At 40.4% G+C, this 18,741-nt stretch overlaps 2 protein-coding genes across 2 annotated transcripts in view; both read left to right on the forward strand.

The window, feature by feature from the left end:
- The window catches only part of usp43b (ubiquitin specific peptidase 43b), an 82,769-nt gene that overhangs the window by 27,389 nt on the left and 36,639 nt on the right, over positions 1-18,741 (forward strand). The window contains exons 4-5 of the mRNA XM_032536544.1: positions 5,504-5,639; positions 6,314-6,458. Coding sequence (XP_032392435.1) covers positions 5,504-5,639; positions 6,314-6,458 — 281 coding nt within the window. The remainder of the gene's footprint in view (positions 1-5,503; positions 5,640-6,313; positions 6,459-18,741) is intronic.
- On the forward strand, positions 6,908-9,305 carry LOC116702402 (pyrin). Its single transcript, XM_032536589.1, has 3 exons — positions 6,908-7,028; positions 8,442-8,695; positions 9,067-9,305. Exons 1-3 carry the CDS (start codon positions 7,015-7,017, stop codon positions 9,078-9,080), a joined length of 282 nt encoding a protein of 93 aa, XP_032392480.1. The 5' UTR covers positions 6,908-7,014; the 3' UTR covers positions 9,081-9,305.

Raw genomic sequence — 18,741 nt, forward strand, 5'->3', positions numbered from 1 at the left:
AGTACCAAGTACCGTGGGAGCACTTTGTTCATGTGGTAGTGTCTTTCTCAAACACACACAAAACCAAATCTACATACAAACAACAACGTCTAAACACCGGCTTCCACTTAAATACTCCCAACATGCTTACAGTACTTTAGTACTTTATTCTCTCCCACCTCCTCTTCTCCTGTCCCGTCCTCTGCAGCAATGTGTAGTACATCAAAAAATGTGGTGTTTTTTGAAAATGAAACCTTATAAACCTATTCTGGTACAACCTCAAACTACAATTATGAACCTGAAAATGAGCATGATACGGGCACTTTAAAGGAACGGTTTGACCTGTTGGGAAACAGTAATTTGCTTTCAGATGAGAAGATCGATGTCTCTCTCATATCGTTTCCTAAGGTTGCTTTCACACCTGCCTTATTTGGTCCTTTTAAAACCAAACGTGTGAAAGCTCGTCCCAACTCTGGTCGGATCAAACAAACAAACTCTGGTCCGAAAGGGGGGTCACAGTTCGCTTCCAAGGGAACTAGAGTTCAGTTCACTTTCAGGTGAGAAAGCGACCTGACCCAAATACAGGAATTGAACCAAAAACGGAGAATTCTCTAGCCTGCCATTTCAACATTGCACACAATTTAAGGACTTTGCGTATGATTTAAGGGATTATAACTTTCAGATCCGTAAGCTGTTCAGAGCAAATATCACCGGTCGTCTCTCTCTTTCACTCGCTGTCTGTCAGCTGTTCATTGTTCGCCTTCTTCTAAAATATGAGAAACACTAAAGCAGAACCAGAAAACCCAAGACGTTTTAATTAAATGTGGTGTTTCTGAGACCAGAAGTATCTGCAAGTTTTGAAAATGCAGTCCAAATAGCGACCGTCTCGACGTTGGTTGTACAGTGTTTGGTGTGATTGACAAAGTGCAGTGTGAAAGCACACCCAACCAAATGCAAAATGCAAACTGCAAGATGAAAGAGACAATTTCTCACTGAATCGCACAGAGTCCGCCGAACTATTGTGAAAGCGCCCTGAGTCTACAGCCAGAAGCCGGTTAGCTTAGCTTAGCACAAAGACTGGAAACGGGAGCTGGCTCGGTCTGAGGGGAACAAAATCTGCCTACCAGCACCTCTAAAACTCCCTCATTGTGAGCTACATTTGTCCAGAATGTTTCTGCTTCCAGCCAAGAAATACACTAGTAGCCTACACGTCAGATATTGCACAGAATAAAGCTGTGGCAGGTACTATATTTTTGGCCTTGTTTGGGCAAAAATGACAACTTAACCTCATATTCACAAACCCCAGCTATATGTTGAACAAATAGATATGAGAATCATATTGTTCTCCTTCTTGGCAATAAAGCAAATTCCATCTTTAACATCAAATCTAGACATAAGCATTTGGGAGAGCTTTTCTAAGGTAAAAATGTACCTTTTAAATCAGCACAGCGCCTGTATGTGAAGCTCACCTCTTTTACGTGGTTGACACAGAGGTGCGTTAACTACTATTTTAAGCGTTGGCTGAGTTTCTTCTCGCTAGTTATTCTCTACATTTTTAGTTTTTTATCTTTGTAATGGTTCACACAAGTTCAGCCAGCATCCCTTCTAATTTGGGAAACAGTTTTAAAGAGCTTCATTCTGACAGCGTGCCAAAGTTGACGGTATTTAGTTACCGTCCTTTTTCTTTTCACTGTGTGGCAGGCAGGGTGAGAGGAAACGCTTCTGAGGGATAAACGGAGGAGAAAACAGATGGATTGTCTTTGAAAAATACTTTCTTTTTTTTTTTTAAATGTGATTCTCTGTGTGAAGAGTTCAGCTCACTCCGAGCCAGATCGCGTCAGTGAGCCGTAAACACATGCTGTTTGTTAGCCAGCCAACATGTCCTCTGCCCAGATAATCTATCCAAACACTGGGCTCTGTCCGTCTGCTCTTTGCTATCTTGGACGATTTTATTTACACTTGATGCAAAGTTTGCTGTGTGAACGTGACACGGACCGTTTTGTGTGCGTATCTCAGTGGCTGATGCCATGTTATCAAATGAATTAACGAAGCCACACGTCACGGCTGTGTCGCAGGCTGGGGGCCCATGTTTGTTAAAGGCAGACTATGTGTCAGAATGAAGTATACCACCTGCAAAGTGTATCCTACTGACTAAAGAAAAAAAAATCTTTGTTTTGTACAGATCCTCGCAAAAAAACGCATAATTTTCATTTTTTAGATTTAATATTTTTCAATAAAATTTGAGAATAATGATACAAAAAGATCCCTCTAATGTCATGAATCATATCACAATATCAGTCAAAATAATCACAATTATATCATTTCCCCATACTGGATCATACAGCCCCAGTATACAAGCATAAAACACATATAACACATTGGTGTAATGGAAATGCAACACGATTCAAGTAGAAACAAGTTGAGATACAATTAAAACCCTTGATATCACAAACAGAAAATGTGTGTATATATATAGACACACACACACACACACACACACACACACCACACACACACACACACACACACACACACACACACACACACACCACACACACACACAAAACACCCATACACACACACAAACACCCATACATATTCGAGCCCGACCGATAAATTGGTGGCCCTATATTATATATATGATATTGGGCAGTTCCCAATTTATTGGTATTGACATTTATAATGGCCCATTGAAAAAAAAAAAAGAAAAAAAAAATCAAGTTAAAAAAAAGATATATGAAGATATAATTTTTTTTTCATTCATCAGAAGCATTTATAATGACTAATAAATATAATATAGCATAGTTTGTCCACCAGAGGGCACTCTCCAATGTCCCTGTTGGCAACACTGATTTTCTTTTTTTTAATTGTTTTTGTTCAAAGGACTTTAAGTTTTATATCTTAAGTTTGTATTTTTATTGTTTTTATACATTTATCAGATCTTTAATATATTTTGATGTTTCTCTGTGTTGTTGTAAAACAAATTATTATGTTATTTTACTGAGAACTAATAAATAAATACAAATAACTAATGTTAGGAAAATGTATTTGTTTTGTTACGTGTTTCTGGATTTTTTTTAATATATATATATATATATATTGGCCGATATATCGGCATATCGGATTTTTAAATAACCAAATATTCGTATCGGTCTTAAAAATCCTTTATTGGTCGGGCTCTAATACATATACATCCATACATATACATACATGCATATATACACATTAGAACTGATCAGAAATCAGTTTAACTGAATGTCGTATCATAAGATGGGAGAAAAAATAAAGCTTGGTTTGTCAAGAAAATGCTAATCATTGTCTCAAATGAATGCTCAAATTAAAGCTGTAAATCAACAAAAACAAATCCCCCCCCCCAGGGTTTAGCAACAACTGTTTTGTTTTGTCCACACTGGTATGAAAAATTTAATTAGCATATATTGGGGATACCTCCTTAAGCCAAGGTTTGATCAGTGCAGCCAATCACTGTGCTCTATTTTTTTGTTTTCTTATTTTTTTATTTTTATCTTATTACTGTGCTCCTTTTGAAGTTTCCTCTTCCCCACCCAAATCACCGAAACAGGAGTAAACACGTGGCTTCAGTAGATGTTGTTTTTCTTCAGATGTCCAGATTTAACAATAGCTGTGTGCCTGGTAAGAACCAGCAGAATGATGTTACACTTTAGTCACCGGACAATCTTCAAAGACCTGCTGCAGGTTTGTGAATCACTTTAGGGCTTAAGGGCCAAAATAAATTTCTGATCTGCTCGAAGAATATAAACCCAGCTGGTCCCTTAAATCAGAGGGTGCCAACCCCAGGGCTGTGGACCGGCACTGGGGCTCTGAGGATTCACTACTGGACCAATCATATAACTTTATAGGCTATTTCTGCAATAATTACCGTACAGCTGCAGTGGGTAGAACGCAAAAAAAAAAAAAGACCAGCAGGTTATGAAAGAGTGATTCTCTTCCTATAGGAATAGGAACACTCTCTTTTAACTATCTTAACTTATTAGCGCTCTTAACTATTAGTGAAAATAATTAATAATTTCTTCTTTTTTAACTAAAGAATTAAGGTATAATGTCAAATAAACTGGGTTGTTTACCATGGAAAAAAATGTTTTAAAATAGCATCAAAGGCATAGAATAAAATGACAAAAATGTGGGGGAAAAAAGCACCAAAACTCACCAGGTAGAGCGCACGCCCAAATGCAGAGGCTCAGTCCTTGCCGCGGCAGCCGTGGGTTCGGTTCCAACCTGCAGCCCTTTCCTGCATGCCATTCTGCCTCTCTCTACCCTTTCACATCTAAGCTGTCCTATCAGATCAAGGCCTATAATGCCAAAAAAAGACCTTTTTTAAAATTAAGAAAGAGACGTCCGTCTTTTTATTTTCACCCGGAAGGACAAGTTAATGGTCGACGGGAAGACAACCCAAGGGTTAATTGGGAAATGAACATTGTAATTACAATCATTTGTGGATGTTTAAATTGCTGGGGTCAATGGATCCCAATGATAAGGGGTGTTTGTAAATTTTAGGTTAACAGGAGGTTTAAAAAGGTCTTAAAGTCTTAAAGTCCCCTTATTATGAAATCAATCCCTTTTTCTGGGATTTGGGGTTATTTTGTGTCTCTGGTCCATCCACATGCGTACAAACTTGGAAAAAAAAACTATTCATGCTGTTTTGAGTGAGATCCGGTTGCTGAATGTCCTCTGTCTTCAGTCTCCGGATGAGCTGGTCAGAATCTACACGTCTTTCTACGTCACTAGCCGAGACAAGGTGGCTAACCGTAGCATGCTAGCTCGTTCTCAATGGCAAAACACTGCTACAACACACTCTAGTTCACCAAAATCTCCAAAAGAACTACTTCCTGTCCCTGTTCTGCAGTGTGCCCTCGTTTAGAAGAAGTCACGTGCGACTAGTCACATGTGCCACTCCCAACAAAGATAGTAAAGAAGTGAGATGTCTCACTCTGTTGCTACACAGACACCTGAACACACACAGGGTAAAAACAGGATCTGCAGCAATGTGCAGTAAAACAAAAATGAAAGTGAAAATGAAAACCATATTCTGGTAAAAACCTCAAAATACAATTACGAACTTGAAAATGTATATAAAGTATAATATGGCCGCTTTAAATTTGACTTGGTAAACCTCGGGATCCCTGCTTTCTATTCCCCTAGCTGCCGTCTCCAGTCCACAGACTCCGGCTCTGTGTCTCCTCCGTGTTGTTCAGAGAAGCCATTATGTCCCAATCACCCTGCTCATGTCAGCCCTGCCTGTGGAGAGCTCAGAGCTAAGCGCTCACCGTTTTTAAAATTGCAAAGAGATTCCATTATTTGGCACACATAAAACCAAGTCCTAATAATCTATTATTAATGTTAAAATCTATTGATTTATTCATGAAAGTCTTCTTTTGTCCTTTCCTGGCCGTAGAGGAGCAGCTGTGGTAGAAATGGCACGGCAGTCGAGATAGTCTGCCGTTCTTTTTCCCCCCCGTCCCTGATGGTTTGTCTTCCTCCGTGGCAGGTTGCTGTGTGTGATTCTGGTGTTCAGCACCAAAGGACAGCGGTACCTGCGGGTCGGGCTCGCTGTGCCTCTGTTCGGCTCCGTGGCCGGTCTGAGGAGGATGGTGGCTGACGAGGGGAAAATTTCCCCAGACCAGGTAATGTAAAGCACAGGGAAATAATCAGCGAATAACTAGGGATGGAACGATGCAAACACTGCTATAAATGTGTGAAGATTTGTGCGTCGTTCCCTCTCTCTCTCCCCTTTTCTGTCTGTAAAAATAAAGGCCTAAAATCCCCAAAACAAAAAAAGGTTGAGATAACAAAATGTCTTGCAATGCAATTTTTAAATGGCCTAGGCCAGAGCCTAATCTACTTTTGATTTCATTTGTTAGACCTCCGACTTTACGCCTTCTTAGTTGATTTATTATGATTTATTCTTTTTATTTAGGGATTTTGATGGGAGATTTATTTTAAAATTCAAATTGTTGTTATTTGAGATAAAATACAATTTCAGTGTCACTTTTGACAAGAGGACACATCTGTTGCTTTGCACAAGAGCACCTTTGCAGTGCCCAGGAGGTGAACTTACATCTCTTCAGCTACCAATTCACACTCTGTACTTTGGTCCTTACGGGGACTTAAACCAGCAACCCTCCAGTTTCCGACCCAACTCCCTACGGACTGAGCTAGTACAAGTGTTACACAAGTGTTAAGCTAAATCTGAATTGAATCAATTAAAGGAAGTAGAAATGCAACAGATGGTGCTCCATTGCACTGCAATAATGGAAACGTGTGTGTGTGTGTGTGTGTGTATTGTGTTGGTCTCCAGGTGATCCTGACGGAGGTGTACTCCACAGGGTTCCAGCGCTCCTTCTTTGATGAGGAGGATCTGACCAGCATAGCTGAGAATGACGTCATCTACGCCTTCCAGGCTCCGCCCCTTTACATCAGAGGAGGCTCAGCGCGGATATCAGGTATCTGCATGAATAAAGCCGGAAAGTGGAGTGTAACAAGCAATTTGTAGTTACAACATTATTGTCAACACTGTTGTCCGCGGTTCAAATTTGACCCGTTTTTAAAAACTTGGAAAAAGTGAGAAAAAAAACGTTGAAAAAGTGACAAGAACTTTGGAAAAACAATGACCAAAAACATTGAAAAAGTGACAAAGACTTTAAAAATTGATAGTTACATTACACGCATTGTCCTAAAATATTGTTTACTACATTCATAGATTTCCCTACTTTTAAGGTTTTTTAGATTCACACGTGTATTTTCCTATGAGAGCTGGTTTGCATGCTTCAATGTTAAAAAAACACATACTTTTTCTCATACTCTGTCTCTTTATTCCTGTATTCATCCTTAATCTGAAGTGTGTGAGCGCCTGTCTCTTTAAGCCATCAGTCTGCTCTGATTGGTCACGTATTGCGAAACTTTTGCATCTGTACTGTCAGTCTCTGCGCGTCGTCCTCCATTTCCTTCATCTTGGTGTAGAAGAAGAAGAACAGAGCGACGGAGACGAGCTGAGACACGATGTCTGTTGATCAGTGAGTTTAAACTAACTTTTTTATTTCTTCCTACAAAACCAAAGGTCTATTTACCCTACTTTGTGCTCCGGTCGAGGAGCTGGATGGTGAGCTGGTGCCAGTGTTTCAAACTCCTTAAAGATGAAATTAGCTAGCACTTGCTCCAAAAGTCTCTAAAAGTAGATGATTTGTGGATAATTAGTGATTAGTGGTTGTGGCAGGTGCAACAAGTCAGATCCAGATCAAGGTAGATAGATGGAAAGAAAAATCTTTAGCCACATAATCGCAAACTCACTACAGTAATTTATATTATAATTATTACTTAGGTATACTTGAAAAAAAGAAAGTAGAGCGGGGGGGGGGGAGAGCATGCCTGCCGTTTACCTGTTAAATCTAATGTAATCCAGTAAAACAGGTCAGTCCTGAGTTCCTCATTTTGGGAAGATAATAAAGTTGAGTTGAAAGTTGTTTACCTTTTATGTTAGTTATTAATCGAGGTTGTAGTTTGCAGGGGTTATGAACTGGACTACGTTATAGTTACAGTATAGTTTTTGCCTATAAACCAAATGTTTTTTTTTTTTTTTAAGAACTTAGACTTTTATTATTTTTGCAGAGCAATGATACAACCATGCAATAAAGGTACATGACACAAGTGTTGACAATATAAAGTTTTCCATAAATGAACATCCTAGTCACAATTGTAGGTTCATCGTCATACAACCCCAAAATAAGGATACACTTTGGGAGGAATAGCTAGACATCATATGCCAAGAGACAAACTTGTTGGGTTTATTTACATCAACATTGCTTCCGCTGGCCCCCAGCGCAGGCTAAAAGTGTTTTTTTGAAGTCTTAATGAGTAGGTTATCTTTTCCATTTTATACAATTCCCTTACTTTTTGGACCCATAAGTCATAGGAAGGAGGCTCCAGCTGCATCCACCTTATTGTGATGCATTTCAGGGCAGCTGTAAAAAGGACATTTAACAGATATGCTCTGGCCCGTCCTTGCAAGCCATCTGGAATAATACCAAGTACCGCAACTGCAACATCCTTTGGTATAGCTCCTGGGAAAATATGGTTTATAGTTCTGTACACCTCATCCCAAAAGCTTTGAAGTTTGGGGCATGACCAGAAAATGTGTGTATGATTGGGGACCGCTGAGCCACAGTTTCTCCAACACAAGCTTGGTACTTTAGGATCCATCTTAAACCAAATGTTTTAAAACTAAAATTATTATTATTATTATTGGTATCGCCACTGATTTCCTGTATCGAGCCGGTTCACTCTAGCTTTAAAACGGAGCCTCTCAAAAGAACATGTCAGGGTTATGAATCATCATTTATTTTATACTTATATTTGTATGTATATTTTTAGTATTTATATTTACTTTTAGAGAATCATCTGAAATGAAATCTGTCCTCTCATCTCAACAGTCTGCCTGAAGTCAAACAGATGCTTCTGACTACGCTGCAGAACTTGGGATCGGAGGATTTCGAGATGTTCAAGTGGCACTTGCAAAACAACTCGTCAATCATAAGAAGCCACCTGGAAGGTGCAAATAGGTTTAAGACAGTGGACCTGATGGTGCAACACGAGCCACAGAAGGTGGTGGATATGACCATCAGATTTTTAAGGTCCATCAACAGGAACGACCTGGCACTGAATTTGTCTCAAGTCAACATTGGGGGTAAGAACATGCCGCTCTTTATTTAAACGTCGGGACACTTTCACACGTTAATATCGTGACAATCAACACTTGAGTTGAGTTGAAGAAATTCTTAATTTGTAAAGTAGCTAGCAACTAAAGTTGTCAGATGAATGTAGTGGAGTAAAAAGTCCAATATTTCTCTCTAAAATGTAGAGGAGTAGAAGTTGAAAGTGGCATGAAAAGAAACACGTGATGACTTTATTAAATGTTATGGTTTTTTTTTTTTTTAAATAAACCTTTTACGAGTTTAGGGGTTAGAGATGTTTTCCGGAAGTGGTTTTAAAGAGACAAACCCAGAGTAAGAGCATCCGAGAATAACATCTAACTCCTTCTGTCTCCATCTGTTTCAGAGTCTAAGAGATAACGGGGTCGCCGCACCGCTTCCACGAAGCCACCGCTCGTGTTCCCACTCATTTTCCCACCGTATTATTCCAGATTTTATCAAATGTTTACACAAGTGCTTCAAGTCCTAGTCACCTAATTGCACTAATTTGTAAATGGCTCGTATGTCCTAACATCTCGGTACGATGAATTCCCCCGTCTGTCCCCATCAGTGCAACACTTTGTGAACATTTCTTAATAAATAATTAAAAAAAGGATTCCAAATGTTTTTGTTCTGTTGTTATTAAAGCTTTGGATTCAGACTTCATGCAGGACGTATGAAAAACAAAGGTAACACTTTATGCTAACCATCATTAAGCATCAATCTCCTGTTGTCCTGGGATCAAATTTAACCCGATTTCAAAAACGGAAAGAGTAAAAAAAATATAAATAAATAAAAAAGTCGGAAAAAGTGACAAATCATTGAAAAAGTGACAAAAACTTTGAAAATTGATCAAAAAACATTGAAAAAGTAACAAAAACTTTGACAATTGACCAAAAAACATTGAAAAAGTGACAAAAAACTTTGGGTAAAGCAACATATGTTGAAAAAGATGCCCAAAATGTTTTAATTTTTAATTTTGACCCAGAGTAAAAACAAGAAGTTGCATGGTTGACAGGAAGGGTTAACAAATGGTAAACTGTTTTTTAATTAAACTAAATAGCAATTTTACTGTGAACAAACCATTGAATTGTAATTAACAATGTAACCATTTAGTAGTAATACTATAAGTTGTGATTTTAACAGTTTATTGTTGAACACGTCATAGCGTTTTATATTATATCAAGTATTTTTTCATGATTTAAAAAATAATTTGTATACCGCCTTTAAATGTTATCTGGATGGTCGTTATAAAGTTAGGTTTGAAGATGCACTACAAAGCATTAATATATTTATATATTTTTATTTAAATACATTTATATATAGTACTATGAATTGCAACTTTATAAGAAACATCCAAATGTTTATAGGCAGAGTGTGGTCTAGACTCTAGACCAAGAGACTGGATCACATCACTCCAGTTCTGAAATCTTTACACTGGCTTCCTGTGTCTCAAGAATTGATTTCAAAGTACTCTTGCAGTTTATAAATCCCTTAACGGTTGGTCCAAAATACATTTCTGATCTGCTACTACACTATGACCCCCCCAGACCTCTCAGGTCTCTGGGACAGGTCTACTTTCTGTCCCGGAGTCAGAACTAAACAGGGTGAAGCAGCTTTCAGTTTCTATGCTCCTCATATCTGGAATAAACTCCCAGAAACCTGCAGATCCGCTGCTACTCTCAGTTCTTTAAATCAAGGCTGAAGACCTTTCTTTTTGATGCTGCCTTTCTTTAAATGAATGCTCATTTCTTTAAATTTCTTATGCTGCACTGGTAACTTTTATCTTGGGTTTATTTTTTCTATTTGTTTTTAACTGTCTATTCATGTGTTTTATTGGTTTTTAATGCTTATGATTTTTAACTGTTTGTACTTGTGTTTTATCTGTTTAACTGATTTTGTGTAAAGCACTTTGAATTGCCCTGTTACTGAAATGTGCTCTACAAATAAAGCTGCCTTGCCTTGCCTAGCCTTGCCTAGACCTAATCTGTCTGTGAAGTGTCCTGAGATAACTTCTGTTTTCATTTGACACTATAAATTGAATAAGTAAGAGTATCGGTGAGAGTTTTTTTGTTTAAGTAGTGCTGTCCAACATCAAGGATGTGGAAACAAATGTTTAAATAGCACCTTGACCTGCTATATCATTTTTCTTAAGACATTGAAATGTAATTTCTTTTGCTGAATGGGACCGCTGTTGTGGATCTCGGCCCAGATCAGTAAGCAAACAAACCCATTTGATTAATTTACTTTGCTTAATGAATCCCTCAGGGAATCCATTTTACTGCAGGGGGCCCTCGGAGAGCACATTAAGAAGAAGATAACTTCCCAAAGAGCTCTGTAAATTACATCCCCCCCCGTGCAGATCAGATTTATGTCTTCATTTCGTCTGTTTTTCACCCAGTGAGGCAAAATGTGAGGTACCTCAGTGCGTAGTGCCCCCTTGTTGTTTCCTCCGTGTCGTAAACAAACCGGTTCTGCTCCCTCGTGTTCTCTCACAGGCCTGAACGTGGATTTCCACTCGCACACTGCTGTTGTGCCTTTAAAAAATACGTTTTTTGTTTTTTTTTGTACTCCTTTAATTATGTTGCTCAATGACCGCACAGGGCAGTGCTACAGTCTTTACTGAGGTCTCATTGGCTCGGCCTGCGGGGGTTGATATGGAGACTTTAAATCACAGCTCAACACTTTTTAGTGCACTTCAGGTTGTCCTGCTTTTCACATCGACATGTTTACCCTGTGAGAACACATACTAGATATTGACGTTGACATCTCCTGGTCCTCTCTTCCCACTTTACAGCCCCCCTCCTCTCTTGGCTTAAAATAACTCTCCATTGTCGGCTGCTTGCCTCGTTCTCCGTTAACGTTAGCTGGTGGTTAGCTGGGTTAGTATGGCACCACAGCAGAAATGGAGTAAACCCACCGTAACGGGATACCAAAAAGGCAGCATTAGCTTGTTTTAATACTTCACTTTACTTTCCCCGATTTGATAAATAATAAATATCCTAGCAGCCTTTTAAAAAAAATATTAGCGGACATTAAAGTGCTCATATTATGTTTTTTTACAACTGTCAGGGCCCTCATACTCTGCTTCTGACTGGCTAGTAGTCCTTACCTAGGTACTGTCAGGGCCCTCATACTCTGCTTCTGACTGGCTAGTAGTCCTTACCTAGGTACTGTCAGGGCCCTCATACTCTGCTTCTGACTGGCTAGTAGTCCTTACCTAGGTACTGTCAGGACCATCATACTCTGCTTCTGACTGGCTAGTAGTCCTTACCTAGGTACTGTCAGGGCCCTCATACTCTGCTTCTGACTGGCTAGTAGTCCTTACCTAGGTACTGTCAGGGCACGCCCTCATACTCTGCTTCTGACTGGCTAGTAGTCCTTACCTAGGTACTGTCAGGGCCCTCATACTCTGCTTCTGACTGGCTAGTAGTCCTTACCTAGGTACTGTCAGGGCCCTCATATTCTGCTTCTGACTGGCTAGTAGTCCTTACCTAGGTACTGTCAGGGAACGCCCTCATACTCTGCTTCAGACTGGCTAGTAGTCCTTACCTAGCTATTTTGCATGTGTGACTCTCAACAAAGATGGGATAGAAGTGCGAACTCACTCTGTAGCTAAAACAGAGAGCTCAACACACAGGGTGAAAAGAGGAGCTGCAGCAATGGGTAGCACAACAAAGATTTTGTGTTTTCTGAAAATTAAACCACATAAACCTATTCTAGTACAACCTCTAAATACTATTATGAGCACTTAAACTAAAAGTCACTTAATTTGTTTTGATCTCAACTTCGGCACATAAGTGTTTTCTGCCTCGCTGTTTTGTTATTACTAAAAGCCATAAAATCAGAATAGCGTAATAAAATATCTTAAATAAAATGCACCTTTTTTATGACATTCTTTTCTGTCCAGTCACAACAGTGATCTGTGAGGTTTTTAGGCTGTCTGGCGCCATTAAAAATGTGATCTTTATGCCCCCTCTGCAATTACTGAATCTAAAAGGTTTGGTCGCTGAGAGACTCTTAATCAATTATCCACTAATGCTTAAATGAAAGTAGAAATCTGAGCTTTGTGGGTTAGATATGAGGCAGAATAACAAACTCTCATCAAGGGTCTCATAAAAAACTAAGCTTGGTAATCTAAGCATGTCTATGCCACACGTGGAGTCTGAGAAATGCAGCATCCTGATTGCTTAACAAACGCAGAGCTAATGCATCTTGTGGGCAATTAAAGCGCAGGATTTGCGGTGAATCCTGAGGGTTACCCTGTTTTATTACGCTTCTGCATGCGCACTTGTGGTCAGTTTCCTTGTTACTCGTAACACAATTGATTGAGTGAATTTGACTGGCATCCATTCAGTAGATTCTGAGTTAGGTTACGCACACAATTAGATTGAAAACCTCCTGAGGGCTAAGAGGCAGCGAGAGGCACTCAGTAAAGAGTTGCTCAGTGTCTGCTGGAAAGAATGAAAGAACATACCTGTGGATCATGCCAAAGGCAAACCAATGAAGACGTAACCTTCCCCCTCCCCCCTCTTACACACCTACACTCCCACACTCCCAACCGCCCTGCTGTAATCTCTTACATCATCCTCTTACCACTGCGTCTATCATCTCTACACACTAAAGTTTTGACAGTTTTATCCTGGATGTTGGGTCTCAGATGTATTGACTCTGCATTGTGGCTCTGACTCTAGTCTTGCATTGCCAGACATGTCTCCACAGCGCTGTGCAGTAGGGTCTGGCTACACCACAGAGACATTCTGGGAGAGGGGAAGAAAAAGACCCCGCTCTGGGTTGTTTTGCTTGTCTTTAAACCAATCACAATCCTCTTGGGCAGCGCTAAGCTAAAATAGTCTTGATAGGAAGGATCTTGTTCTGGTGGAACATCTGTGCCCCGCAAAAGAAAACGCCACATACAATATTGAATGACAGAAGCTGTTTAAATTAGCTGATACATGGTTAAACCTCATCTGCTCTTACCAGCGTATCACCGTGTTTACTTCCTCCACAGCAATCCTACCAATCGGACCCAAAACGTCCCAGTTGGAGAGGAAAGACGTAAAAATATTCTTTGAAAATCTTTCCAATCAGTCACCAAAAAATACCAAGCAGGCCTGCCTTGTTGCACCTTCACAAAGAGCGAGAGATGAAGGGGTAAAGCCTGACAGTTGGCGTGTGAGCCTGGCCCATGTGTTATGTGTAGAAGCTAATTATAGCCCTATATTAAGTAATATAAAAAAAATGAAAATATTTTATTGTATGTTTAAAATATTGCATCTAGACAATCAAAATTACATAGATGCATGCATCAGTCGAACCACCTTCTTTGTTCAGAGACCTTGAGTATGACTGTGCAGACAGCTAATGGGATTGAAGGCGGGGGGGTACTGTAGCTGTGGGTAGAATAGATCTCTTTAGGGGCAGAGGTGTTTAATTATGGGCTTCCTCATAGTCTGGGTGTGTTTAGTCTGGCTCATCCTGTTTGACAAAGAAAGAAGCCTGAGAGTGCAGAGGAGCGATGAGATCACAGGCTTCCTCCGGTTCCTTGGAATAAGAGTGAGGCTTCTTTAGAATAAGAGATGAGAACCAACTACACACACATATGTAGGCTAAACAAAGTTGTTTGTAAGAACTGTGTGTGTGTGTGTGTGTGTGTGTGTGTGTGTGTGTGTGTGTGTGTGTGTGTGTGTGTGTGTGTGTGTGTGTGTGTGTGTGTGTGTGTGTGTGTGTGTGTGTGTGTGTGTGTGTGTGTGTGTGTGTGGTGTGTTGTGTGTGTGTGTGTGTGTGTGTGTGGTGTGTGTGTGTGTGTGTGTGTGTGTGTGGTGTGTGTGTGTGTGTGTGTGGTTGTGGTGTGCGCTTTGTTGAGTTTTATAAAAGTATGTGAGCCATGTAGACCATGTCACCTTGTCCCTTCCCAGAGTATTTGGATCTTGTCCTTCAGATCCTAATAAAATTACTTAAATGTGTGTGTCTGTCTGTGTGTGTAAGCCAGAGATGGTATTCTGATGGTCTGCAGATGTAATCAGGGGCGTTGGACCGGGGGGGGGGGGGGGGGGGGACTGAGTACCCAGGGCCCTGATGTGAGGAGAGCCCGAAAAGATGCTAGAATGAATAGCTGTGGATGCGGGGGAGGCCCGTAGGAAAAGTCCTTTCTACCGGGCCCAGAAGTTTTTGCAACACCCCCGGATGTAAATAAGCTTTTATTTAATTGTGGCCGGGTTAGCTCTGTTGGTCGAGCAGGCGCACACAGATGGAGGTTTACTCCTCAACGCGGCGGTCGCGGGTTCGACTCCGACCTTTGGTCCTTTGCTGCATGTTATTCCCCCTCTCTCTCCCCTTTCATGTCTTCATCTGTCCTGTGGAAATAAAGGCCTAAAATGCCCAAAAAATAATCTTAAAAAAAGCTTTTATTCAATTTAATTTGTGTTTGTTAGCATGAACACAAACACATGTTGTTGCCAAAAAAGTTTACAGAAGATTCATGTCATCTTGGTATATTGTAATAACTAAACTTCCAATACAGTTACATTACACAATACCATTCAATTTAATATAATTACTAAAGAGTACACTCCAAATCTGTAGCTTAGTCTGGTACAGCTAAGATGTGCTGTCTATGTTAAATAAAAATAAAAATAAATAAAAATGAATTTGCTCATTTTTATAGATGTGTTGTGCTGCAATATCCATTTTCACTATATACAGTGACTCTGGAAATTGTCCGACACATCCAGGCAAGCGCGCACACACACACACACACACACACACACACACACACACACACACACACACATACACACATCTCAAACTTCACACCATTATTCATCTTGTAAAAAAAAAAAAAAAAGTGACAGGAGCCTTGAAAAGGAATGTGTCGAAACAGTGCCATTTTTGACAGTAAGCCATAAAAAAACCAGATTTAATAAGCGACGAGAGGCGGGTCTCGTCCCGAGCGCTTTGCATGAATCTTAGCGGGACAGGCCAGGAGGTGACCTCTGCATTTACATCTGCTACATGAACACGTTTCGCCGGCCATTTAAAAGGATATCTTACCCCATAAATCATTCCCACAGCTGTCAGAGGTCGCTGCTCGTGTAAATTACTGCTACATGATTTAAGCAAGTTTTATCACTTGCTTGATTAGAGCGACGTTGATAAATGAAAAGCTGTGCATACTCATCATAACGTCTATTCTCAGGGTCCAGACACTGCAATCAGACATTTAATGTTAAAGCTTTGGTGGTTTACATAAATACTGATTAGTTTGGAATAGGTCTTGGCCTTCATTCAGTGCACAGCTTAACGTCCTCACGCCTCAGTTATTTCTGGAAAGGCCCTCATGCAACAAGACCATGGACTATATAATATTAATGGACAAAGTGTTCGGTTCGGTGAAGTGTTGGAAATGCAAAAGGGCCTTAAACCTGCATTCTCTCTAAATTCCTAAATTTTGTCTTCTGCCACACAGAATGATGGAATTACAGTCTAATTGATTTTAAAATCGGCGTTAAAGCAGGGGGTGTTTTAGATCGTGGCTACGATGTGATTGCCAGTGAAGTGTGTAACGAGTGTAAGGGCTCCTCCAACCTGGATAGCTGCGCCCCTAATGGAAAACTCAACGACTCATTGCAGATCTCCACAAACCAATGGGTGACAACACACATGCTCAGTCCATTAATATACAGTCAATGAACAAGATGCGTGAGCGACCGTCGCCCTTGTTCTTGCGGTGTCCCGAACCGTCGCCAAGCGTCTGCCTTTTTGTTGTTGTTGCTACATCTGCGTGTGTCCGCCGGCGTGAGGAAATCTGATTGGAAAACTGTGATAAAGAAAAAGCGCACACAAAAGGCTCTTTTCACTTTTCAGCTTCATCTCATTTGATCAATCCCAAACCAATGAGAGCTGTCGTTTGAATGTTACTTATGACGAAAACACATAGGTTTGAACGTGAACAATTGGAACAACTATTTTGGCACATTATGTCCATAATAAGGCAAAACATGATATAGGCTACATTAAAGTTAATCATATTGATTTCAACAATGACATGCGTTATTTTATATAGCACCTTTCACACACACCAGTCACAAAGTGCTTCACAGTCAAGACACACAACCAAACAAATAAAATAGAATATAGGCAAGCAACAAAGCAAAGATACAACTAGCCTATGGCTAACTCGGGTACGCTTACATTTGCTTCGAATGTTGATCAGTGTACATTGTCCCCTTTTCAAATAAACAAATAAATGAAAATGAAATGACAACACCAGACAAAAATGTACAACAACAGATACAACACCAAGTAAAATAGACAAAGAAAACAGACACAGGTCACAAGTTTGCACATGCTACCTAAATGCCTGTCTACATGCCTACACATTGCAAAATAAACGTTAATAAACTCTATATCCTATAAATGATCATATCCTATCTCTCTCTCTCTGCACCGCTCAACAGAAAGGTAGTGCCAGCAGACGCTTGCAGCCTTTCAGAGACCTCGGTAGCAGGATGCTCAGCAGCGGCATTTGCTTTGTCAGTGATGAATCAGGCGTCAGGTGTAAACAGTGTTTAATGAAACGTTTGGGGGGGGGGGGGCACAGCCACCAGGGTCAATCAATACCTTCTCATCTGTGTCTGCGCGTCTAATTTACCGTGTGATGTATCACCGTGAACTTCCCAGAGGTTGTCAGCTGTGTGAGGAGAGCGCGGCGCTGCTGACGTCACATTTCACCGGGGATCTTATAATCTCGGCTTTCCGCTCATCCTGTCACACTCCTCGGTGTTGTTAGAGAGACGGGGGAGGGGGGGGGTGCTCGGCACCCGACCAGGACGGTATGTGTGGAGCTGAAGTTGCATCAGATAATACCTCCTGCTGAGAATGCAGGCAGCCATTGGTCCATCTGTTCTCCCCTCTGAGTCACTGTTCCCCAAATAGAAAGCTGCTGTCTCACCACTTTATATGTCTCAATTCTCCTCCTCGCGCTTTGTGTTAGAGGTGTTAAGTTTAATGGTCACACCTTCAGTGCATGGAATCCTTTTCTCTACGTTTCAAGGAGAAAATGTGAAACAGGGTTCAACATTAAAGGAGAATTCCAGTCAATTCCATCACGTAGCTCTGTTGTTTGTAAAGGTGGAGGTCTGTCAGTAGAGAGAAAAACTAAACCAATCGGTGCTGCCTACACTGTGTTATCCTCCTGGTAGCATTAGCACCAAACAGGCTCAAACAGGGCAAGTTTTAAGCGTGTTTTTTAAGCCTCTAAGAATGTTAAAATGTCATTTAAAGTGCCTAGCCATGTGAAGTGATTCTTTCTGAGTGAACACAGTGAATCTGACTGCTGTAGATGTGAAAGAAATTCCAGAAAGTTATGTTAATTCTGCTTTGTTCAGTTCCTGTGTTAATTCTGCAAAGAGAGCTTAGGGACCGTCTACAAACTACAACACCAAAAAGAGATAAAACATATTTTTGAAAAGTAAGTGCTGTAGTACAACTAGCAGGAGACAAGTTATAATTGAGGTAAGTGTGGAGACACTACCTTATTTAATCATTAAATTGATAGCCTACTTATTATAGTTTCATCTCTTTTCTGTGTTGTAGTTTGTAGACCGTCTCTAAGTCCTCTAACTGCCTCTCAACACAGGAACTAAACACAGCTGAATTAACACAACTTTGATGCGTTTCTGTCACATCTACAGCAGTCAGATTCACTGTGTTCCCTCTGAAGGATTTACTTCACATGGGGGGGGGGCACTTTTAATGATAATTTGAACATGTTAAGAGGCTAAAAACACATTTAAAACTTGCCTTGTTTGAGCCTTTTGGGTGCTAACGCTAAGAGGAGGATAACACGGTGTAGGCAGCACCAATTGGTTTAGCTTTTCTCTCTACTGACAGACCTCCACATTTACAGACAACAGAGCTATGTGATGGAATAGACTGGAATTCTCCTTTTTAAGTGTTGCCAGATGGCCCGGGGCAAGTAAACATAACAACCCACTTGCCCATCGTATCATAAATGAAGTTATAGTTCTCGTGTCCCTTT

The sequence above is a fragment of the Etheostoma spectabile genome, chromosome 15 (genome assembly GCF_008692095.1).
Source record: "Etheostoma spectabile isolate EspeVRDwgs_2016 chromosome 15, UIUC_Espe_1.0, whole genome shotgun sequence".
Classification (NCBI taxonomy): Eukaryota; Metazoa; Chordata; class Actinopteri; order Perciformes; family Percidae; genus Etheostoma; species Etheostoma spectabile.